Consider the following 22164-nt stretch of genomic DNA (forward strand, 5'->3'; position numbering starts at 1 on the left):
AACTGGGACCTGGTAGTGCCCTTCACTGAAGCTGGGGACATGCAGGAGTGGGCAGGGCAGATGCTGAGTTCAGGACTGGCATAGAGAGCCCCGGATGGAGACAGCAGCAGAGAGGACCAGGAGATGCAAGGTCAGAGAGGGGCAGTGTGGGCCTGGTGGTTTCCAGGTGTTAGACCCTCCCACCTTCCCCTTACCTTCTCCCCTTTTGTCCCAGGACGGCCGGAGGCTCCATCAGGTCCAGGCGGTCCCTTGGGGCCCTGGAGAACATTAGTGACAATCAGCCCACAACATCCTTGATCAGAATCAAATACAAAGGCTTCCTACATAAGGAGGCCAGGGTTGGGAGGACCCAGAAGGTGAGGCTGGTGCCCCAGGCCTGTGCCTGGTCTATGGCGGAATGCCTGTCCTGGCCAGCAGAGGCTGAGCACCTATGGACGAGGGTCCAGTTTCTCCTTCGGTGGAGGAATCAGGGGCAGGGTGGACCTAGATGGTCTCTGAGGGGCTCCCATCCCAGGCCCAGCACTGACGTCCTATGAGTCCAGGATTCCATGTGAGTCTGCGTTTCCTACACTGACTAAATAAAGCAGCAAAACACTGTCTGTGTAGGATGATGTTTTTCTTAACTGCTGCTTCTTATGAGTCTTAGCAGTGACTTGCTGAGGATTTTTGTTTACAAACATTAGCTGGCTGCTCGCTCCCCGCTCCCCGCTCCCCGTGGTGAGCTTAGACAGCACTGGGGTTTGGGGTCTGCGGTCTGCATGCCCCTCCCTGGCTGAAGGAAGGCCTATGGCCACGGGGAGGGGAGATGACTTCAGCAGCTCACCCGGGGCCCAGGTTCACCGGCAGCTCCATTCTTTCCAGGAGATCCAGGGGGTCCCATGAAAACATCAGTTCCCGGTTTTCCTGGATTCCCAGGTAAGCCAGGTGGGCCCGGGGGGCCAGGGGGACCCTAAAAAATAGACAGTCAGTTAAGAAACATCAGAGGAGGGGATAAATATATACTGAGCATATATGTTCTATCCATTCTCTCCATTGCTTACAACCTCCCTATGAGAAGAGACTGGTGTTTCCACTCAGCAGTGAGGAAACTGAGGCTCAGTGAGATGACACACCTTGCTGAAAGGTCACACACAGAGCTAATTAGGAGAAGAGCTGGGATTGGAAGCCAGGTCTTTCTGCGCCCATTTTACCATGTTTTCTCCTCAGGTGGATGCACACAATAAAAACCCAATTCACTGGAATCCTCAGAGATGCTGTTAACTCACTTTTCCAATTAATCAAGAGGTCAGTCAAACACTGCCTGTTGTGCTAACTCTTGTTGTTAAAAAGCCTTGTGCAATGTGCTAGTCTCTTTAGCCTCTGTCTGGGTCGGCCGATCCCATCAGCCTGGAAGATCCAGTAGCAAATCCTAAACCCTTCCCACCCGGTCATGGCGAGTGGGCAGAGGGCAGCCGAGTGGAGCCATCTGTGTGGGGGTTCAGCACAGGTGCTCCAAGGAAGAGACAGAGCTGAGGTTGAGGGCAGGGACAATGGTGTCAACTGTGGCTGTTGAAGGGAGGTGCTCCCTGGGGGCCAACTTAGAGACAGACCAGTGGGGTCCCAACCTTGGGCAGGAGGCCAGAGAAGCAGGAAACCCCGGAGGGAGAGAGGAGTAGAGAGGAGGGAGGGGGTGGCCTCTGGGTTGGGAGGGAGGGTGGGGTGGGGGCAGAGCCAATCTGTGGAGGTGAAGGCCATGGATACACCTGCTGGCGAAGGCTGCCAGGGAAAGGAGGCAAGTGGGGAGGTGGGGGTTCTGAATGTGAATTTAGGCTCATACTCACTTAACAAAACTATCGACGTGGAGAAATATATACAAAGATATACCATATAATGAACTCCCAGGAGCCCACCGCCAGCCTCAACAATTACTGATGGTGGGCAATCTGTTCCGTCCGGTGTCTGCCCTCGCTTTCCTCCCTCTCTCCTTCCATTGTGAAGGCCACCAGGCACCAGGCCCTGTCACCCCCTCATACTCACTCTTAACAGCTCCTCACTGTGCCCCAGGTCACCAGAGCCAGAGCCGATTTCCGAGCCCCAGCCCAGGCCAGAGCCCTCCTCCTCTGCTCCCATCTGCAGAGAAAAAAAATTCTCACAACTTGGTTTCCACTGCCACTCCCCAAGGACAGCCACGTCACTGACAGTCTCCCCACATTCTGCAGCTCTGCTAACTTCGGTGTCCGCCTTTCCTTCCAGCCCTTTCTCCCGCTCTGCAGCTACCCTCCTCCCTCGCCACCTCCCAGCTGTGCACCAGCACCCAGCTGTCCTCAAACATGCTACATGCTTTCACATCTTTGCCCCAACCTCCTTTCCTGCTTTTCAAACCCCTATTCATCCTTCAAAACTCGTTCAATGATAACTTCCCCCACCCCATTTTCAGACAGAATGTCTCTCTCTTCTGTGTTTCCATCAGCCTCTGTTGAGGTCTCGATTTCATGCCAGGACCAGTTGTGTGCGGTCCATCAGCCACTCTAGACTAGGACTCCTCTGGGGTCAGCCCAATCCTGAGACACTTCTGGATGCCCAGTGCCAGCCTGAGTTCTGGCACCAAGAAGGCATTCAGCACATACCTGTTGAATGCCATCAGTTCCTCCAAAGAACAAAATAAAATCCCCTAAACACCTCTCTAGTATCTACCTAACCTCTAGCTGCTGCTATGTCACCTGCACCCAGCAGATAATAGGTTCTATTTGCCAAACGACCTTAGAAACAGAATGACCTCATGGGTACAGCAATGTGAGATTTGCTGTTCAACTTCTGGATCATGTCTGAAAAGGGTGGTTATGGTCAGTGCAGAAAACAAAAGTAGAAAGTCCAGACCTTAAAACTCATCTCTACTTAACTCCTGGGAGTTGTGACCTTGAGCAAACACTTAACCCACTCTGAGCCTCATTTGCATAATAACTCTATATAACTTATTTGTTGAGCATATACTACATGCCAGGTAAAGTTTTCCGTGTATTAACTTACTGCATCCTCACAATTCAAGATGTAGGTACTATGATGCCCATTTTATTCATAAGCAAAGTGTGTGTGTGTGTGTGTGTGTGTGTGTGTGTGTGTGTGTGTGAGAGAGAGAGAGAGAGAGAGAGAGAGAGAGAGAGGAAATTTGCCACAGTTTTGTCGCACAACCAGGCTTCGATGCCTCTCTCACTCACTGCCTTGGTAACTCTGAGATTTAAAATTATCCTAAAGACTTTCCAGAGTGGATGCTCTTTTGATTGTCCTTATTGTGCTTTTAAACCATTTGCTCATGAATCAGGGCATCCATTTCCATGCATCGCAGATTCCTGCACTCAAGGGTGATCTATCTTCATTAGTAATATGTCAAGATGACCGGAGGGAGTGTTTGTGTCTCCTTTTCTCCTTTCTCTCTTATCCTCACAAATACCCAACCCACATTCTCCACCCCCACTCCCTCACCCCCACCTCCACCCCCACACACATACTTCTCTTCTTAGAACTTTTTAAAATCCCACTGGAAAAATCATAAGGGGATGGTGGAAACAACCCTCATGGTTCTACCACTTTGAGGCAACAACTGCTAACATTTAGGGAGAGTATTTCCTTCCAGGGTTTTTACATGTGTCTATTTTTAAATAGTTAAGACCACACAATATGCTCAAGTTTATAACCAGCATTTTTCCACTTAACATTGTGTGGTATTTCCCCCCAACATAAAGTACTCTGAATAAATATAATTTTAATAGCTGCATATGTTCTGTTATTTGAATATATTTTAACTCAACTAACCCGTTAGCTAGTTAAACCATGTCCGATTTTTTTTTCTACTATGGACAACACATTAAAATCCTTGTAACGTATCAAATGCTCCTTTACGACGGATTCTTAGAAGTTTCTGGGTCAACAATATGCTGTTTTATGGTTGCTAATATGTGCTGACAAACAATTTCCCAGAAGTAATAAACCCAGCAGCACTCCCACCAGCACAGCTGACCTCACCACGCCCTCACCACGTGCCAACTTCTCAAAGCAGAAAACACGGAGGGCCTAAGGACAACTGACCCAGTTCTTCAACATCTCAATGGCTAAGAGAAGAAGTGGGGAGACAGCCACAGATAAAAAGAGACTTAAGAGACAAGGCAACCGAGCGTCACATGTAGACCTTGTGTGGATCCAGATTCAAACAAACATCAGTAAGAAGATTTTTTTAAACTCCGGTATTAGATAACAGGAAAGAACCATTGTGAAATGGATAATGACATCGTGGGTAAGGAAAACAGAAAAGGTCCAGGTCAACCTACTGGCGATACACATGAACATGTTTATGAGTTAAATGAGACGGTGTTTGGGATTTGTGTTCATATACTCCAGCCTCCTCTCCGCTCTGCTCTAAAAGGTGGGGGTAGGAGGTGGAACGCATGAGGCACAGTTGGTGCAATGACTTGACCTCCCAGCCACCCTCTTTCCCAGGCAGAAAATGAGGCCCAAAGAAAAGAAAGGACATGCGTGAGGTTACACAGGTGCAGCCAGAAACTCCTGTTGGAAGGGATGCAATCCCCTCCCCACGCACACATCCTTGATGCTTCCATTCCCTCTGCAGCCCTGCCCCAGGCTCTGTCTTTGAGGCTCCCCACCTCCAGTGCAGGGACCTCCTGACATTTGAGATGGGCCTTTGATCTTTGGTGAGCTCTGCCTGTCAGAACGTTCTTATGCCAATGTAAGGGACGCGTGGGACACAAAGCCAGGTGCCCTAGATTTTTACCTCTTGCTTTTTCTTCTACAAACTTCCGCTTCTTTGTGTGTTCCCCGGGCTGGAGGCCCCTCGAGATCTCAAATGGGGCAGTTTGCAAACCAGAAGGAAAACGCACCTCTGAGAAAGCCAGGGCCAGGCTCCTCCCAGGATGTCAGCCTTTCCTTCTCTCCTCTGTAAATCTCCCGCCTCTACACCACTTACCGAAGAAGTGACCGGAGGGACCGTGGTTGCAGGGGTCACCGTGGGTATGGGCAGTGGGGGCCCCTCGGGGGGAGCGCTGCCTGACTCCTCCGCCTCAGCCCTGGACAGGGGCTCCCCCATTGTGGCTGCTACCAGGTCTTCACCACTAGGGCCCTGGAAGCAAAACCCACAAAAGGAATCAATGTGATGTAATGTGCACGCTGCTGCCTGCCTGTGAGTTTTGGTGACTGACATTTCTATGGCACTGACTAGCCCAATTTCAAGCCCTTTCTTACCCACCACTGTCATACTCTCTGGCACAGTCACAGAAGCTCGTACTCCCCTTCTGAAAGATACATCTCCTCTAAACCATCGTGCCCAGTGACCTCTTCCTGCTTTGGCCATTCGCCTGAGAAGGTTCTTCCTGGACAAGCTACGAGGTAGCGGGGTCGAGACAAATATCTGCTCCCCTGACCCCTCTGCATGCTCCCTTCATGGCAGGAGCTGTAGTTAGTGCCACCCCCTGCCTCCCGCCCCCTTTGGCGCTCTGACAAGCTGAATGGGCATTTGCGGCTGGGAAGGAGGCAGCTGCTCCTGGCTCAGGACGCTGACCTCTCTGCCTCCTGTGAGCCACAGAGAATGGGGGAGGCACTTACAAACGTGACCGCTTGCTCAGGGGCTGCTGTGGGTGTGCCAGGAGGGGGGCCACCGGTGGGAGCCTTGCTGGCCTCCTCTTCCTCTTCCTCGTCCTCACAGGTGCTGAGGGGCATTTCTGCAGCAGCTGCTGCTGTTGTCAAACTCCCTTCACTGACTGGACCCTGAAACAAATTGGTGCGAGGGACCTGCCACTTCGTCCTCGCCTCTGGAGGGTGTGCGTGACCGCAGGGAGAAAACGGCCAGGCCATCAGATATTGGCCTGGCCACAGCGCCCCTCCCCTTGCTCATCTAAGACCTCTCAGACGGTCCCTTCCATCTCCCAGGGTCCCCTCCAGCACACCGAGCCTGCACATCTTCACTCACTGGACAGCTGCCACCTCCACAGACCTGCTGGGTAAGTTCTAGCTTCTACCGAGTCAAGACTTGGTAAAACTGAGACCTGGTGCCTACAGTTGTCTCACCTTGTGATAAGGGCTTTGCCTTTAAAGAAGTCGGGGATGAGGGATGAGGGTCGAGAGATGAAGGAGAAGAAGAAGAAGGGAAAGAAGGTGATGGGGATCCTTTGGTTCATCAAAATCGACCATGTAACTGCCCAGTGGTGTGCAGAGCTGTCAGCTGGTGAGGACGTAGCCTCCCCACTGTAGAGTTTCACCGGCTGACATTAGGCCAGAGGTGAAAGGCGGGGAGCAAATGTGCGGAATGATTCCAAAGGCCAGTGCGGTGGGTGTGTGATGGCCTGACATCTCCTGCTAATAACTCACTCAGCAAATATGCATCAAGTACCCGCTATGTGCAGGGATGAAGACAGATTGATGAACAAGATGTATATAATCCCTGCCTCTTGCAGCCTGGGAGAAGCCAGAAATGAACTAGTCACCAAGTTTATTGTTCATTACAGTTATGACGAGACCTTACGAGGAGAAGTGTGGGTACCATGAACGTGGCTGTGGGGAGACTTCACAAATCTGGGCGGGGATCTCCCAGACAAAGTGGTGCTGAAGCTGAACTCTGATGGCTAAGCAGGAACTAAGGAGGGGAGGAGGGAGGGAAGGGTTCTGGGCAGAGAGGAGATGGAATGGGAAGATTCTGAGGCAAGAAGGGGGATGTGGAAGAGCTATAAGGTCAGCAAGGCTGAGAGGCCAAGAGCTGGGAAGGGAGGGGCCCAAGACCTTGTCTGTGAGGCTGGCCAGGCCAGACCCTGCTAGCCTTGTAGTTCCAGGTGGGGTGGCAGTGTCTGCAGGACGGCTGCCCCCACCAGGAGGAATCAGAGAGGCTTATGGGGTTGGCCAGGCTGGAACCTCAGCCATTGCCTGGGCGGGGGCTGGGGGGCTCAGTCCAGGGCAAGGTCCTGGCACTGGAGAAGGGTTAAAGGGGTGGGGTCCACCTTGTGTTGAGGTAAAAAAATCAATAAGACTTTGTGGTTGATGGGATGTGGGAGGGAAGAAAGAGGGAAGAGGATCTGGATTAGGATTGGATATGATGCTCCCATTCATTTGAGCTGGGAACGCAGGAGGAACAGAAATGAGTTTGGGTTTAAGTCTGCTGAGTTTGAAGAACTTGTAGGACACTCATTCTAGGGACATTACAGGGACAGGCTTGCCAAGTGTCCTGACGTTAGGAGCTGGGAACAGAGTCCCTATGACCCCCAAGGAGAGGGCTGAGAAGTCCTGGCTGTGCTCTTGGACCCCGTGGGGCCTGCCTGCACCCCAACTCTCCACCACCCTCTGACAACCTGTATGCATGCTCAGAAACAGGCCATGGTTGAGCCCTGTCACCTCTCCTACTCAGGGCCCAGCGCACCTCCTGCCTGGACCTGACCCCTGCTGGTGGAGGTGGTGACCCTGTACCAGCCCTGGGACTCACCCCCATGTCCCTGACTCACCCCCCTAGCTGGCTCTCCAAGGACCTGCAGGGGCTTCACTACACATCCCCTCAGGAGGGAGTATCTGGTCAGGAAGGTGCCCCCAACCCATTCAGGCTCCTCTGGATTTGCTGCACAGAATGAAGACTGGCCCTTCGAGAGGGCAACGTCTGCTCCCAGCCATGACTTCAACTTTCCAGCCCCTTACCAGACTGACCCCTTCCTCAGGCTCCTGCGTGGACATGAAGAGGGCCGTTTCCCTGGTGGGCACTGTGCTGGCCTCTGCTTCCTTGTCAGTGCTGTTGGGCATCTCGGCCTCCTCCATTGATATCGCTGCTGAGCCTTCTTCAGTATCTGGACTCTGAATAGAAGACATCACGGGGACCAGCTCAGTGATCCACAGCCCTAGGGCTGGAGGGAGCAGACAGCCAGGACCCCTCCTGCACCTGTGTCCTGTTGCTTCAAAGCATTTGCACATCCCAGACCTCGTCTTATACCACTGCCCTGACTGGGGCACCCACACAGAAACCTTGACCTGCACACCACCCAAGGTGTGAGCACCCTGGCCAGTATGGTGCCTCAATGGCTGGCACTCATCAGCTGCCATTTACCTTTCACTACTCCGGAGAGTGAAGCTTCCACTGAGGGCCCAAATCATGGCGCTGGGACAAAACCCAGTCCCGGAGGCACAGCTTTCTAGGGGGAGGGGCTATCTGGCCTCACTGACCACTTGCTCTCCTCACTCTCCTAGCCTAGTGCCCTCTGCCTTCCATCCCTCATTGCCCTCCCCAAGGTCCCCCTGACAGACCCAGCTCATGCCCTGCTCTCCCATCCTTTACTCAGTGGGTATCCTGGCAGGATCTCACATTGTTAACCAAACCCAGAGCGAGCCAACACCACCCTCTCCTGGAAGGAGACACAGCCACCGAACCACACTCTACCTCCAGGCTTGCTTCCCCCATCCTTTCTCCATTCAGGGTCAGGCGAACTTTCTAAAACCTACTCTGACTACACCACCTCCTTCTTTACTACCCTCAGCAACTTCCCATTTCTGCTGAACACGCCCAGGCTCATTCTCATGGCTTCCTCAGACTCCGAGGCCCCTTCAGCCACGTTTCCCTGCCTTTCCTCGCTCACGCCTGACCCAGCAGGTCTTGGTATGCTGGTGCTGATGCCTCCAGGCCAGTGGTTCTCAACCTTGGCTGCACATTAGAATCACCTGGGAATCCTGATTTCTGGGCCTCACCCTCCGGAAATTCTGTTTCTTTGTTACTAATGTTGTGGCCACACCCCATAACAAAGAGACAGAATTTCCAGAGGATGAGGCCCAGAAATCAGGATTTTAAAACGATTCCCAGGGGGTTCTAATGTGCAGCCAAGGTTGAGAACCACTGCTCCAGGCCTTTGCTCCTGCTGGCCCACCTCCCGGAACACTTGCCCCACTCCCATCTACTAGGCCACTTCTAAGCATCCCCTTGGTCTCACTTTCAGCATCCTCTCCCCAGGAAGGCTTTGAGTCTGGGTTCTGGCCCCTTTGGGGTGCTGCCAGAGCCCCGCGTGCTTCTCCTATTGCACCTCTTACCCTCTGTCCCCAGGAAGCAGTCTACCCTATTGACCTGGTGCCCAGCACCCACCATCTGCTGAATGAGTCAACAGATGACTCAGCCTCCAAATCACTCAAACTTGGTCCCACAGGCTGTAATCCACATTCTGACAGCGACTACTTCCACTGAGATGCCCACCATCCCCCAGGAAGAGGTGAAGTGGAGCATGCACTCCAAGCTACTAACTGGAGTGTCCCCTTCCCCCGGGTCCTGGGTGGACATGGAGAGGGCCGGGCCCCCGGTGGGCACACTGCCCCCCTCGGCTTCCCCTGCAGTGCTGACGGCCACTTCGACGTCCCAGGCAGTGCTGATGGTCACATTGGGTTCTCTGGCTGCTACTGTCGTTGCCAAATCTTCTTCAGTGTGTGGGCTCTGAAACAAAGACATCACGAGGGACCACGTCAGTGGGCCCACAGCTCTGATCAACATGCCTGCGGCTGGAGAGAACAGAATGTCCGTACCTCTCTATCAACCTGCATTTCTGTAGCCTCTTTGCCTCTGAGAACTTACTTATCTGGACCTCACCCCAGCCCTACGATAGTCCCAGAAGCACAGCATCCCAGAAGAGACTGCACAGCACCTGTCTGCAGGCACCAGTGGCCGGGAGACCACTGCCTCCTGAGCCAGCCTGCTCCCGCTCCGACACCTCTATCTGGACGCATCTGCCTCCCTGCGACCTTCCCACGTGCCCATCCAGAAGCCATAGGATCAAGAGGACAGTCTTTGCCCATGACAGTGCTGCACGACCTGCAGGCAGCAATTCCGTCATCTTCTCAGCCTTGGCACCTGCTCCCTCTCTTTCTCTGTGACTTACTTTCCTTCGGACGCACACCCTTCCCTGAAGGTTACACAGCAGATGCAGGAAATGGAAGTAGAGCAGCATCGACTGCCGTGCTACCAAACTGACTATGTTTGACCTCAGTTTCCCAAGGTGGTGGTTGTTTTTAATTGGGGGTTGTTTTGTTTCGTTTGCAAACGTGTAGTTCTTTTGGATACGGAAAGCTTATCAAGGTTAGATAGATTTCCTTGTTGCAGGATTTCTCAGAGCCTGTAAGGAAGAAATAAGTGGAGCATTTCCTACACTTATTTGACAGCAGAACCTTCTTTTCATATAACATATCATGTCCTTGCAGAATTATTGCCCAACACACACACACACACACACACACACACGCACGCACGCACGCATACACGCACAGGAGAGAAGATGAAGCTACAGATTTTACTAGTAAAATGAGACTCTTTCTGACACAACTTCAGCTAAAGTCCCAAAGGGCTTTATAATTAAATACAACTAATTAATTAACTGTACAAGTTAAGTACAATTCCACCATCACTGTGTGCCTTCCACATGCTAAAAGGAGCCAGGCCACTTATGTGGGATGCGCTGAGAGACCATGAAGTGAAATCAGTTCCACCGGCATCAGCCTCTCCCCCTGCCTCCGGGCTATATAAGAAAAGGAAACTACCTCCTATTGGGAGAGTGAGAATTCCTTTGGAGAGAATTTTAAATGGTTCCCCCCTCCCTTCTGCTCACTACAAACCATTTGGTGAGCTGGATACGTATTCCATGGAATTTGGGAGACAAAGGGACTGCATTTTTTATACTCCACTGAACTGGGCTTTGAAAATAGGCCACTATCAGATGTGACTTGGAGAGTATGAGCATTTTCATCCCAGGACAGCGAAAACGATGAGCTGACCCTGTGGGCCATTGTGAGAAAAATACATGTGCTTAACTTTGGTATCCAACTGTGTCCAGCATCTTAAAAAGTGCCTTTGCGGGTCTAAAAGCCAATTACCCAACCACAGAGTGGACCCGCATGTAGCTAATCTGATTCTGGCTCAGAGAACGGAAGAGGCTGTGCATCTTCCCAATTGGGTGGGAGGGAGGCAGGTGCCAGGGTGAGGACCCAGCACTCATTGCCAGGCAGGTGTGAGGACCAGCTGCGTCTCGCCCTGGTGCATCCCTGGAGAGCTTCTGGAGCCCTGGGATCCTGCTGCCCCTGTCCCAGCAGGAGGGAGGCAGTCTCTACCATATTCAACTAAAACCCTCATGGCCCCCTGGAGTGCCCAATGCAAGTCACCATCAGGTCTAAAATAAGCAAACATGTTTACCACTGACATAGCAAATGAAATTCACCATTCACTCACCTCTTCAGTGACATGAAGGAAGGCCCCATCTCCGGAGCCAGGGTCTGTGACGGGGACCCCATTCATAGCATCGACCTCCTCCAGAGTGTCATTCAGGATGTCACCAGACCCTGGGGAAGCAGGCGTTCTATAATTAATAACTGCACTTTGTGGTCTTGAAAAAGAAGAGCTCCCTCTTCACCGACTGGCTTGAAAAGATGCCCAGGATACAGGATTAAGAGAAAAAATCCAAGGCAGTATTACATGTGCCCGAGGCCTGCGATTGGCCTGCATTTTCTGCCCTTTTTCAGAGGGGTAACCATTTCAGACCAAGGTTACAGCCAACGTTGGAGCACCGAGCTTTAGGTACAATGTCAAAAATCAGCCCACACGCCCACAGTAGGGGCTGGCTGAGCAAACAGAAAGCAGCATTGCTGGTACATGTGGTTTCTACCACAGTTTCTGCCACAACTGCAGGGCTGGAACCCAGCTTTGGCAAGTCGTTAGCCTGTGCCTCAGGTTCCTCATCTGTAAACTGGGGATAATTCCCATCTCGTTATGTGCTACAAGGATTAAATACATTAATACAAGGAAAGCATCAAGGACAGCACCTGGCACAGAGTTAGCAATGGATAAATGTTCCCTCATTGTCAGTGTGGTTCTATATTTGTAAAGGGAAAACAATTACATATGAGTATTCATGTTTTATCAACATCATATAATTAATATAGTCACTATAGAGTACATATAATATATGGATATATATGGATATGTGTGTGTATAGATAAACAACACACGCTTGGCTAAACCTCAATATTTAATATCAGTTTCCTCCTGAAGAAACTACTATTTTTTTGGTTCATGCAACTCTCCATTGATTAAACTGTTACCACAAGTACATATTTCTTTTGCAATTTAAAAAACACACGGAGTCCTAAAGCAAAGAAAAAGAAATTATATAACATGAATACATGTGTGTTACATACAGGCTGGACCCGGGGCTAAGCATGTCTCATGCCTTTCCTCACTTAATCTTCCCACTAGCCTATCTCAACTACCTACTAGGACCTTCCCACCACTTCAAAGCTGGTGGGCAGAGTCAGGACAGAACCCCACATTCTCAGTCTCCCCACTATCAATGCACTCGTGTGTGTCCTGCTCTGACCCACATGTCAGCACCTTATTTATTAACCCCACCTGCAGAGGAGAAACAGGCCCCACAGAGAGGGAGTGGCTGGAAGAAGCCCGTGAAGCCAGGTCGATCTGTCCTGTGCCCAGACATTTCCACACATGCTGTGTGCATGCATGCCCCATAGTATGAACAGTGTGTATGTGTGTGGAGGGGAGGGGGCAGGTAGGTGCTGCATTATTCAAGGCATCCTTTGCACACAAACATCCTGGAACTCTCATGCATCCTTCCAGCTGCTACCACCAGGGGGTACTGTGCAAGCAGCTACCCCAGGCCTCAGAGTCCCCACCTCTTGGAGGATGGAGGTGAGGGTAGTGTGTGCCCTGGGGCAAGATGGTGTCAGGGAAACTTGAATAAAACTATTGGGTGGCTTCCCCTAGCCTGGGACCGGGCTCTCTGGGTTCAGGCCCATTTCCTTCACCAGCTGAACATTCTATCCAACAAGAATGGCAACGTCTCAGCCAGTCCCATTGCCTTTGTTTGGCCTTTTGTTTGCCAGAGAAGGCGTCTGGCTGATCACAGGGAACAGGCAAGTTGTGCTTGGATCTGGGTCCCTGTCTGGATTTGAATCCCACCTCCTTTGAACCCACCCCTCAGTCTAGGACAGGCCCTCACCCCAGGGCCCCACAGCCTCTGCCCCCTCCTTGCCTGTCCTCAGAAATCCCAATTCCACCCAGGAGAACAGCATTGCGGTCCATGCACCACTTCCACATCCTCTCATTACAGAAGATTGTGGACAGACAGTTAAAAATCTGAAGCTTGGGAAAGTTAAGCAACTCGCCCAGGCCCGGCAGCCAATAGGTGGCTGAGAGGGATCTCGTCCAAACTGTCTGCTCCCGGCCAGCCCCACAGTCTTTCCACAGCAACACCCTGACTCCTTGGCTGTGTTATGACTTTATTAAATTATCAGACAGTTTTTTCTATTCAGGACTGCATACCTTCTCTCACCCACAGACTGCCCAAGTTTAGTTATTAAAATAACATTCATTTACTGATGGCAGAAGTAGAAAGAATAGTGATATGTAAGATTGTAAAAGACATGTAAACTGCTGAACTACAAACAAAAAAATTAAAACCACCCGCAATCCTACTACCCAGAAAATATTACTCATAGCATTTTGTCGTATATTATTCTAGCACACACACATGTACGCACACATACATTGTTTTCTATGGGTAGATGTAAATATAAATAACATATTCAAAGTTAGGGTCACAGCACACATACAGTTTTGAAAGGTGCTTTTCAGTGGAGCACACCTTGAGCATGTCCCTGGGCCATTCAATCTTCTGCATCACCAAGGTCAGGGCTGCACATATGGATGAAATATAATTTGCTCAGCCAGTCCCTACTGTGGGCATCTGGGTTGTTTTTAGGCCTTGAACCTAAAAATCAGTGCTCTGGCGTTGGCTCTCACTTTGGTCCGAAACAGTTATCCCTCTGATAAAGGGCAGAACACGCTGGCCGATCTCGGGCCTTGAGCACACGACTAGCTGCTGCCTGGGGATCGTGTCAGAAGTTGGGTTTTTACCAGGGCTCCTTTGTATCGCTGGGTAGGAACCGGAGTCCTAGATGGGGAGCCAAGAGGCCAAACTGCCCCAGGGCCTGCTGCTGACCTGCTGGGCCTGCCCCTCTCTGGTGATCAGTTGGTTTTCCCACATGTGCCACACAGGAGTTTAGATGGCCTGACCCTCTGAGAATCAGGGAGTCTGTGGCCAAGGCTGGGAGGGGTGGGGATGCTGGAGTGAGGCCTGGCACCGGCTCTGTCCCACCACTCATGAGCTGTGTGACTGGGCACGTCACTTACCTTTCCAAGCACTGGTTTTTCCATCTGTAAAATACTAGCGAATCACGGCAACTCGGAGATGTGTGGTTGGGCTTGGAGATGGCGTATGTAAACACTTGGCCCACAGTAGGTACTTAATAAGCAGCAACAATTGTTACAAGCTTTTCTGTTAAACCCCAGATCCTTCTGGAGGGGTAGTCTGGGGACTGAACGTTCAGCTATCCAAAAATAAAAGCCATCTCTGCCATTTACACGGCAAAGAGCCTCAGCTGGGTGACTTGATTTCCCCACCTTGTTTGTCAAAGGCAGAAGGTTAGATGAGGTGCTCCATGTTCCCTACGTCACCCAGGCTGACGCACAGTCATCACTCAATAGAAAACCACCGTAGGCGAAAGGCACACCCAGGACTTGCCTTGCTCAGCGCTGCTGTTCAGGATGGCACTCAGGTTGGTGGTTTCCAGGGTCCCCTCAGGTATAGGCTCCCCAGAAAGTTCCGAATCCTCAGAGGGAAAGGTTGGAGTTGGAGGTGTGTTAATGGGTTCAACTTTTGCTTCTTTAGGCTGAAGGAAAAAGAAGAAAAAAAGGGACCCCAAAACATTTACTTGGCAGGAAAGCAGGGGGAAAGGGCAGTGAATAATATCACTGGAGAAAATAATATATCCACAAAGTTCTGAGTAAACCCAGAAGAAAGCTTAGACCTGCCTATTGTGTACCTGGCCAACCTGCCAGACCCTGAAAGAGGTGCATGTAGGAGTCATTTAACTCTGTTCTGTTTACAGCAAGACGGCCAGACTTGGCTGAAGCTCCCTGAGCACAGAGACCACATTTCCGTATCCCAGGCTGGGAGAGAGGAGGGAGGTGGTCAGTAAAGATCTATTAGATCAGGGAATGAATGAGTAAATGAACACACAAATGAATGAAGTAGGCTGCAGTCAGTGAGCGCTGTCTAAATCCAATCCCAGATGTGCACTGGCCATGAATGCCTCTGAGTATAAGAGATGGGTGTGGCTCCCTTTCTTGGACACTTCAGCTTCTGTGTAGCTTTTCCAAAGCCAGTTAATGCCTCCACCAACTAGGGAAAAAAGAAACAAACAAAAACCCCAACAGTGGGAAACACAGAGCAGTTCAGAGATCCAGGCAGAAATCTTGATTGGTAGGGGTGGGGGGTCAGCAAAGGTCATGACATCATCCCCAGACCCAGGCTCTGGAGAGACAGGGCTTGCCAGTGTTCACACAGTCTCATCCCTTTCGGAGCTCAAGGGGCTGGGGGATGAAAGGAAGGATCCGGCTGACCATTGTTGGACCTGTGATGTGAACCAGAAACCATTAAGGCACTAAGACTCCCGGATTAATTTGTGACTGCAGCCATCACTAACCTATCCTGACTAATAACAGAAAATTATTTCCTTAATGTCAGAATCTAGTGTATAAACAATGAATCTATGGGCCATCAGAACAAGGAGGGTTCTTATGGATCTAATGGTTCTTAGAATCTAACGGTTCAGTTCTAACAATCAATCTTGGGTCAAATCTCAGCTCTCCACTTATTTGCTTTGTTATATTGGGCACATCATATAACCTCACTCGGCCTCATTTCCTCCTCTGTAAAATGGGGCCAATGATAACTACTTACAGGGTATAAGTGCATGGAGGTCTCAGCACAGGGCCATAGTATGAGCCCATCAATGTGTCAATATCACTAGAATCCTAAAGTTTGAGAAAGAACAACACCTCGATAGTGATTTCTCTGGTATTAAAGATGTTTGTTTTATCTTTTTAGTTATCTGCAGTTGTAGGTTTTTAAAATAATGAATATGAAATATTTGTGTGCTAAAAAAATATCATTTGTTGTATTGTAAAATCTCCAGAACAATAAACAAGGTGGTGCTGGAAGTCTTCAAGGAGTTAGGCCTTGAAGAATGAAAAGAGCTTCCAAAACCAAGGATGGAAGAAGGCATTGGAATGAAAAGGACACAGCATTGTCTGGATCTGACAACCTGTGCTTGGTGAGGATTCCAGGACAGAAGCAGGGGGACAGAGCCAGGAGGCGGAGAGAGGGAGGGGGCTGGATCTTTGGTGAGAAGTCTTGCCTGGGCCTGGGCCATCTGTGGGGTGTTAGGCGGGGGAGTGGCATGGGCAGGTGTGTACTTTTGAGAGTTCACCCTAGTGCCAATGAGAGCACGGGTTTGGGGAGTTGAGGTTAGGCCAGGAGACCAGGAGGCTGCACTGAAGAAGCCCAGGGAGGCAGGAACCAGGGTGGCATTGTGGGGCAGAGAGCAGGGACCACCCCAGGTGGGGCTGTGAAGGCCTTTAGGACTTCCCCATTCCTCCCAGCTGCTTGGTGACCCAGCAGGGGAGTAAAGACCCTGTCGTAGGCAGTTCCTCTCCTCTTCCTGCCGCATCCCCTGATGGTCTCTGGAAATCCCGTCTCCAGCCTGGAGCAAGGCCGGTGGCTGGAAGTGAAGCCTCTTTACCAGGGACTTGGGCTTTGAGACGAGGCGGGTAGGGCAGGTGAGGATGCAGGAAACGCAGGACAATAATCGAGGTGAGGGTGGGCTGAGCTCTGTAACTCCAGGTGGCAAAGGCTGAGTTATATGAAATCACCGACTCCAGTCTGTCAACCATAAACCTCTTTTGGAATCTCCTGAAAAGGGGGTCACAAATCCCCGCTCAGGGCAGAGCATGAGTCTGGGGAGCTGACCCTTGGCGGTTGGTTTTCAGGGGTTAGGGTGGATGGAGGCCAGTGTGGTCAGTGACAAAACAGGAATGTCAAGTCTTAAGACTTTTTTTTATTAAAAGTGTGGTGATTTGCTGAGCCCACACTCATATTCAACACGTATTTCCTGAGGCCTTACCATGTGCCAGGTCCTTGGTTAATCCCTGGGGAAATGGAAATAAATAACTAAAATAGGGTGGCTGTCCTCAAACTGTTGAGCTACGGGGACACACAGACCCAGACCCAGACACAACAAACTGTGATTGAATGTGACACATGGGACAGCAGAAGTGAGAGCCAAGTGCGGGGAGGGAAGTTGGCCATGGCCTCCAGCGAGGGGCTGCGTGTGGACGGGTCCTGAAGGACAAATAGGAACTGGCCAGGCACAGAGGGGGCGGGAAGGGCTCTCTTTGCAGACAGAACCCAGGAGTGAAGGCGTGGACGAGGGGAACGTGTTGGGTGTGTTTGGAGAACCGTGAGAATTTGGGTGTGGCTGGAAGAGAGATCTTGGCTGTGGGTCAGAATCACCTGCAAAGCTTTTGGTAAGTACGGCTTCTTGGACCGCACTTCCGACCTTCTATCAGCCTAGGCAAGAGTTTTTTTAAAGACCTCCCCATCTCACTGTCGTCCCCCCTCCCCCTCCGAACACACACACAACGCTGAGCACTACAGGAATATTAATTCTAACTCGGCATAAGATAGAGCTTTCCAGAAATGGAAAGGTGTGTCAGCAGAAGCTGACTTAGCAGGGGGAAGAATGGGGTAGCAGGGACTCCTGCCTTAAATGGGGAAGGAGGTGAGGAGGGGCTGGCTCTTTAAGGCCATGATGCAGTTCTCGGGTCATGGCTTCTGTCTTGAAGGGTGGCAGTTGGAAAGGGTGAAGACAGGGAAGTAATATTCATTCCCAGAGAGAAGCCAGACAGAGAGGGAGGGGAACGTCTGAGAGCGAGAGGGAAATTCCCCCAACTTGGAGGGGGCAGCCCTGGAGCTCCTCCAGGAGATGGTGAAAGGGAAAGTCCCAGCTCAGGGTGACATGACCGAGGGCGCTCTGGTCCCTCCCCGGGGGACTCGCCCTGCCACCTCCTCCCTGGGCAGTCTTGGACAAAATGCTGCACGCTTCTCCACCTCAGTGCATTCTGGGGGAACGAATGGAAAAACCCGGCCCTGCAAAGGAGGCTGGAGGGAGGGAGCGCCCTGCGGGAGCGCAGGAGGTTCTGATACCCAGGATAGGCATCTGAGCCTCAGGACTGCAGCTCCAGGACCTCCAGGCCCAGAGCCACAATTCTTTAGGACTAAGGGCAGCCACAAGGGTTTGGCATGGGGAGGAGGGTCCCAAAAGAAACGGGCCCTCTAACACATCACCTCAACCCTCACAAATAGCCTCTAGTCAATAGGAACATCCACCAAGTTCACTGAGAACTGCCTGTGCCAGTACCAGCCCGTGAGTCTCCCACGGGTCCATTCATCCCACTCTCTCACTAACCCCGTGAAGCCGCCTGCGCCATTCTAACCGAGGAGGAAACCGAGGCTGACATCACTGGCTCCCGGTCAACAACCAGTAAGTGGCAGAGTTGAACTCACACTTGGTGGAACTCCGATCTATACTGGTTCCCTTAAAACCACTGAGGAGAGCAGGTTGGGGAATCTGGGAAGGAAAGTGTTTTGGGTGCCCCAGAGACCACAGAGCCCAGCAAATGCCTTTTCCACCTCTCCAGACACTTTGGGGATTTATTCCGTTCTCATTCCCCGCTGCGATGCACACCCACATCTGCCCTTCAGTGCCTACCCTGGCCCAGGACAGGAGGCCCAGCTGGGTCCTGACTCCACCACCCTGTGACCCTGGCAAAGCCACCCCATCCTTCTGAGCATCCATCTCCCTTGCAGGGTTAGATGAAGTCATATATACAAAGCACCAGCCACACAGCCAGTGTTGAAAAATGCTGGTCCTCTTCCCTCCCCTGCCCTTTCTCTACTTCTGTCCAAAGCTGCCCATCTCCAATGCCCTCTCCATTAGGAAAATCTCCCTGACCAGCCCCTCCCCCTGATCATCTCATGCTCTCAAAGCCTGCTCCCCTCTCCCAGGGCCACCTTGGGTTACTGGCATCTTTGCCTGAGTTGGCCTCACTCCTAGCTGTGAACTGGTGCACTGGGGGGGTGGGGGGGGCAGCATCAGGCTAGAAGGCTCAAGAGACCACCATTCTGTGCCCTGGACATACTGATGGAGTGGCCAAGGGCTGATGGGCACACAGGATTGCAACACTGCTCAGAGCCGAGGTGGCCACTTTGGACCCTTGACTTCCTGCATCAAAGCTGCTCAAGAACTGGCAACATCACCCAGGCCAGCAGCTCAAAGGCATGGGTTGAACCCTGGCTAAGACATAGGGGACCTGTGCTCTAGCCTCAGCTCCACCCATGCACCTGAGAGCCAGTTTCCTGCCCCTTGCTGGGCCTCAGCTTGCCCATCTGTAGAAAGGGCACCTTTAAGAGGTGACCGTTAAGTCCCTCCAGCACAACAGACTATGGTCCCGTCCTTCCCCACCCACACCTGTCGCCAGAGGTGTATAAGGTATAGCCTCTGCCTTCTTTCCGTCTCTCCGCTCTTCGATCAGAGATGAGTTTGTAGAGTGAGCCAGACCAGTTGAGATTGCTGGGCTTCTGTGTTCAGTGACTCAGACACGGCTGGCTTTTTTCATTAAAGCGGGCTCCTTGGTGTCTCCACAGTCTGACTCAGTGCTTTTGACACCACTTCCTTGTCTGAGACACGGGGCGCATTCCCAGGTGGGCGGAGGCCTGGCCTCTGGGAGGATGGCTGACTTTCCCATGGGGTCAGAAGTTAGCTCCTGGGAGGACGTAGCAACTTGCAGGAGTGGGGGCCCTGACTTCCTTCTCATAGCCAGAGTCCCGAGTGAGCAGATGTTGCCATAGCCGCCACTCAGGGACACAGCCTTCATGCCACGCGTGGGTCTGAGACCTGGCCTTGCACTACCTCATCTAACCCTCTCAACAACCCCACCAGATAGGCTTGTTATTTTATGGACGAGGAGCTGAGGCTCAGAGAGGCTGACCAAGTTCCCCAAGGTCACAGAGCTGGGAGGCAGCAGAGCACAACGTTTGCCTCTGGACAGCCTTCTCATTCTGCAGCACAGGGAGCAATCAGGTCACTGGTGTTCCCATGCACTGGGGTTTTGCAAAATGCCCTGTTGGCCAGTAGCTTCCTGCTCTCCCCAGATGAGCTGACGATGGAAGTCACCGATCTGAGGACAAAGATGTCAGACCTAGGCACGCTCCAGGAACTCTCAGGCCTCTAACAGCTGGCCCAGATGACCTGGTGGCACCCCAGGACTCACCGGGGCTTGAGTGTAGGTGTCAGCTTCTAAGATCTCAGCGACTCCGTCCGTGACTCCATCTGTCTCCTGAAGCCCGCTGGCCTCTCCTGATGCCTGTGTGGAGGCAAATGACACCAGGTAGAGGGCACAGTTTACAACTGGGAAGTCAGGGAAACTGCCTCCGGTGGAGGACTCCGCGTGCGTGTGTGCGTGCGTGCGTGCGTGCGTGTGTGTGTGTGTGTGTATCAGAGAGGGACAGACAGACAGAGACAGGGAGAATGAAATTGAGGAGAGCCTGTGTATGGTACACATGCTTGGTTATTCTTTTTGTTTCCTTCCACATTGTTTAAACAAACAAACAAAAAGTCAGGGAAACTGCCTCCGGTGGAGGACTCTGCGTGCGTGCGTGCGTGCGTGCGTGCGTGCGTGTGTGTGTGTGTGTGTATCAGAGAGGGACAGACAGACAGAGACAGGGAGAATGAAATTGAGGAGAGCCTGTGTATGGTACACATGCTTGGTTATTCTTTTTGTTTCCTTCCACATTGTTTAAACAAACAAACAAACAAACAAAACCCCACAACAATCAATTTACAGTCTCTCTTTCATACCTACTTGCATTTTGTCCAGGTTCCCTTCAATCTCCCTCAAAAGGCACCCACAATCTTTGCACAGCTCCTCACGGGAGTTTTACATTGGGAGCAGTTACATTGGAAGTATGCCATCCTGTTGCCACCGCACCTTCATAATTAGCCACCTAATGGCAGTCAAGGAGCCTGGGTGCTGTGGACTCCTGCCTTGTGTCTACTTCTTTTTCAATATTTTTCAATAGTCACAGCAATGCACAGAGGGAGGCACATGGACACGTGCGCTTCCCTCCTCTCAGCTCACAGACATGCCGGGCCTGGACCCGGCCTCGGCCTCCGGGAGTGCGGACATGCTCACAGAGCCAACCCCACCAGGGGAGGCTTTCCAGCTAAGCGGCGGCCGTCTTTACTAACGGAATGAAATCAACTCGTGTTTTGTTTGAGGGTTGATACCACCCAAAGGGGAACAGACAGACTAGGGCTCTGCCACGCCCTGCATCATGCTATGGGCATCCTGCATCATGTATGGCTTCTGCCTGAAAGGCTTTTTCCTCTTCCTCTCACCACCACTCGCCTGTCGTTGGTCAGGCACTGACTCCTCCCTGACCTGCTCTGGCTCCTCCTCCCTCACCTTCCTGCACCATCCCTGGAGCTGGGGGGTAGGTGTGGTTTATCCCTTCATCTCCAGCATCCCCCCAGGTCTGCCACCTGGCAGGTGCTCAGTATCCCGTGAAGGCAGGGAGGAAGGAACAGAGGGAGGAAGGGGGAAAGGACCTATCTTTTTTCTCCCCGGCCCACCACCCCACTTCCAACTCAGGAACTGATTCATTTGCCAAGCATAAAAGCTAAATTTAGGTTCACTCTTAGAGGAATTTACACCCAGGGTGTCTTAGAGTTTTAGCTTCGATTTTAGAATCCTGACACCCTTTCTTGGCAGGAAGTCTGGAAACCAGGCCACTGACTGCCTCAGCTGCAGCAACACCTAACACCTTAGAAAAACACACAGCCCCCCACAAACACCAAAGAGATGGCTGCAGCTCTTAAAAATAATAAAATAAAGCCCAAAAGCCCAAAATAGGACTTGAGGCAGCACTTGCCAAGTGAGAGATTTTAGAGGCTCCATGACGTTGGGGATGAAGAATTGCCTGGGCACCCAGCCTTGCCCTGGCAGACGGGCTGTTGGGGCTGCAGGGTATGGGGTGGATGGGGGGGTGGGTGGTAAGGGAGGATGGGAGCTCACCGAGGATTCTTCGGCTTCACATCGCTTCTCAGGAGCCCTGGGGTCGGCGTGGATGGTGAGCTGCTGTATGGAGCCCTGGAGGAAAGCAGAGGGGTCAGAAGCCACCGCTTGCACGTTTATAGGACAACCATCAG

At 51.8% G+C, this 22164-nt stretch overlaps 1 protein-coding gene across 1 annotated transcript in view; it reads right to left on the reverse strand.

Moving 5' to 3' along the window:
• Positions 1-22164, reverse strand: part of COL15A1 (collagen type XV alpha 1) — a 69818-nt gene that overhangs the window by 45629 nt on the left and 2025 nt on the right. The window contains exons 3-14 of the mRNA XM_006758605.2: positions 22031-22105; positions 20228-20320; positions 14577-14724; positions 11210-11319; positions 9242-9427; positions 7660-7812; positions 5590-5751; positions 4910-5107; positions 4635-4689; positions 2017-2102; positions 824-949; positions 195-257 (exon numbers count right to left, since the gene is read on the reverse strand). Of these exons, the coding sequence (XP_006758668.1) occupies positions 195-257; positions 824-949; positions 2017-2102; positions 4635-4689; positions 4910-5107; positions 5590-5751; positions 7660-7812; positions 9242-9427; positions 11210-11319; positions 14577-14724; positions 20228-20320; positions 22031-22105 (1455 nt within the window). The remainder of the gene's footprint in view (positions 1-194; positions 258-823; positions 950-2016; positions 2103-4634; positions 4690-4909; positions 5108-5589; positions 5752-7659; positions 7813-9241; positions 9428-11209; positions 11320-14576; positions 14725-20227; positions 20321-22030; positions 22106-22164) is intronic.

The sequence above is a fragment of the Myotis davidii genome, unplaced genomic scaffold (genome assembly GCF_000327345.1).
Source record: "Myotis davidii unplaced genomic scaffold, ASM32734v1 scaffold534, whole genome shotgun sequence".
In the NCBI taxonomy this organism is placed as follows: domain Eukaryota; kingdom Metazoa; phylum Chordata; class Mammalia; order Chiroptera; family Vespertilionidae; genus Myotis; species Myotis davidii.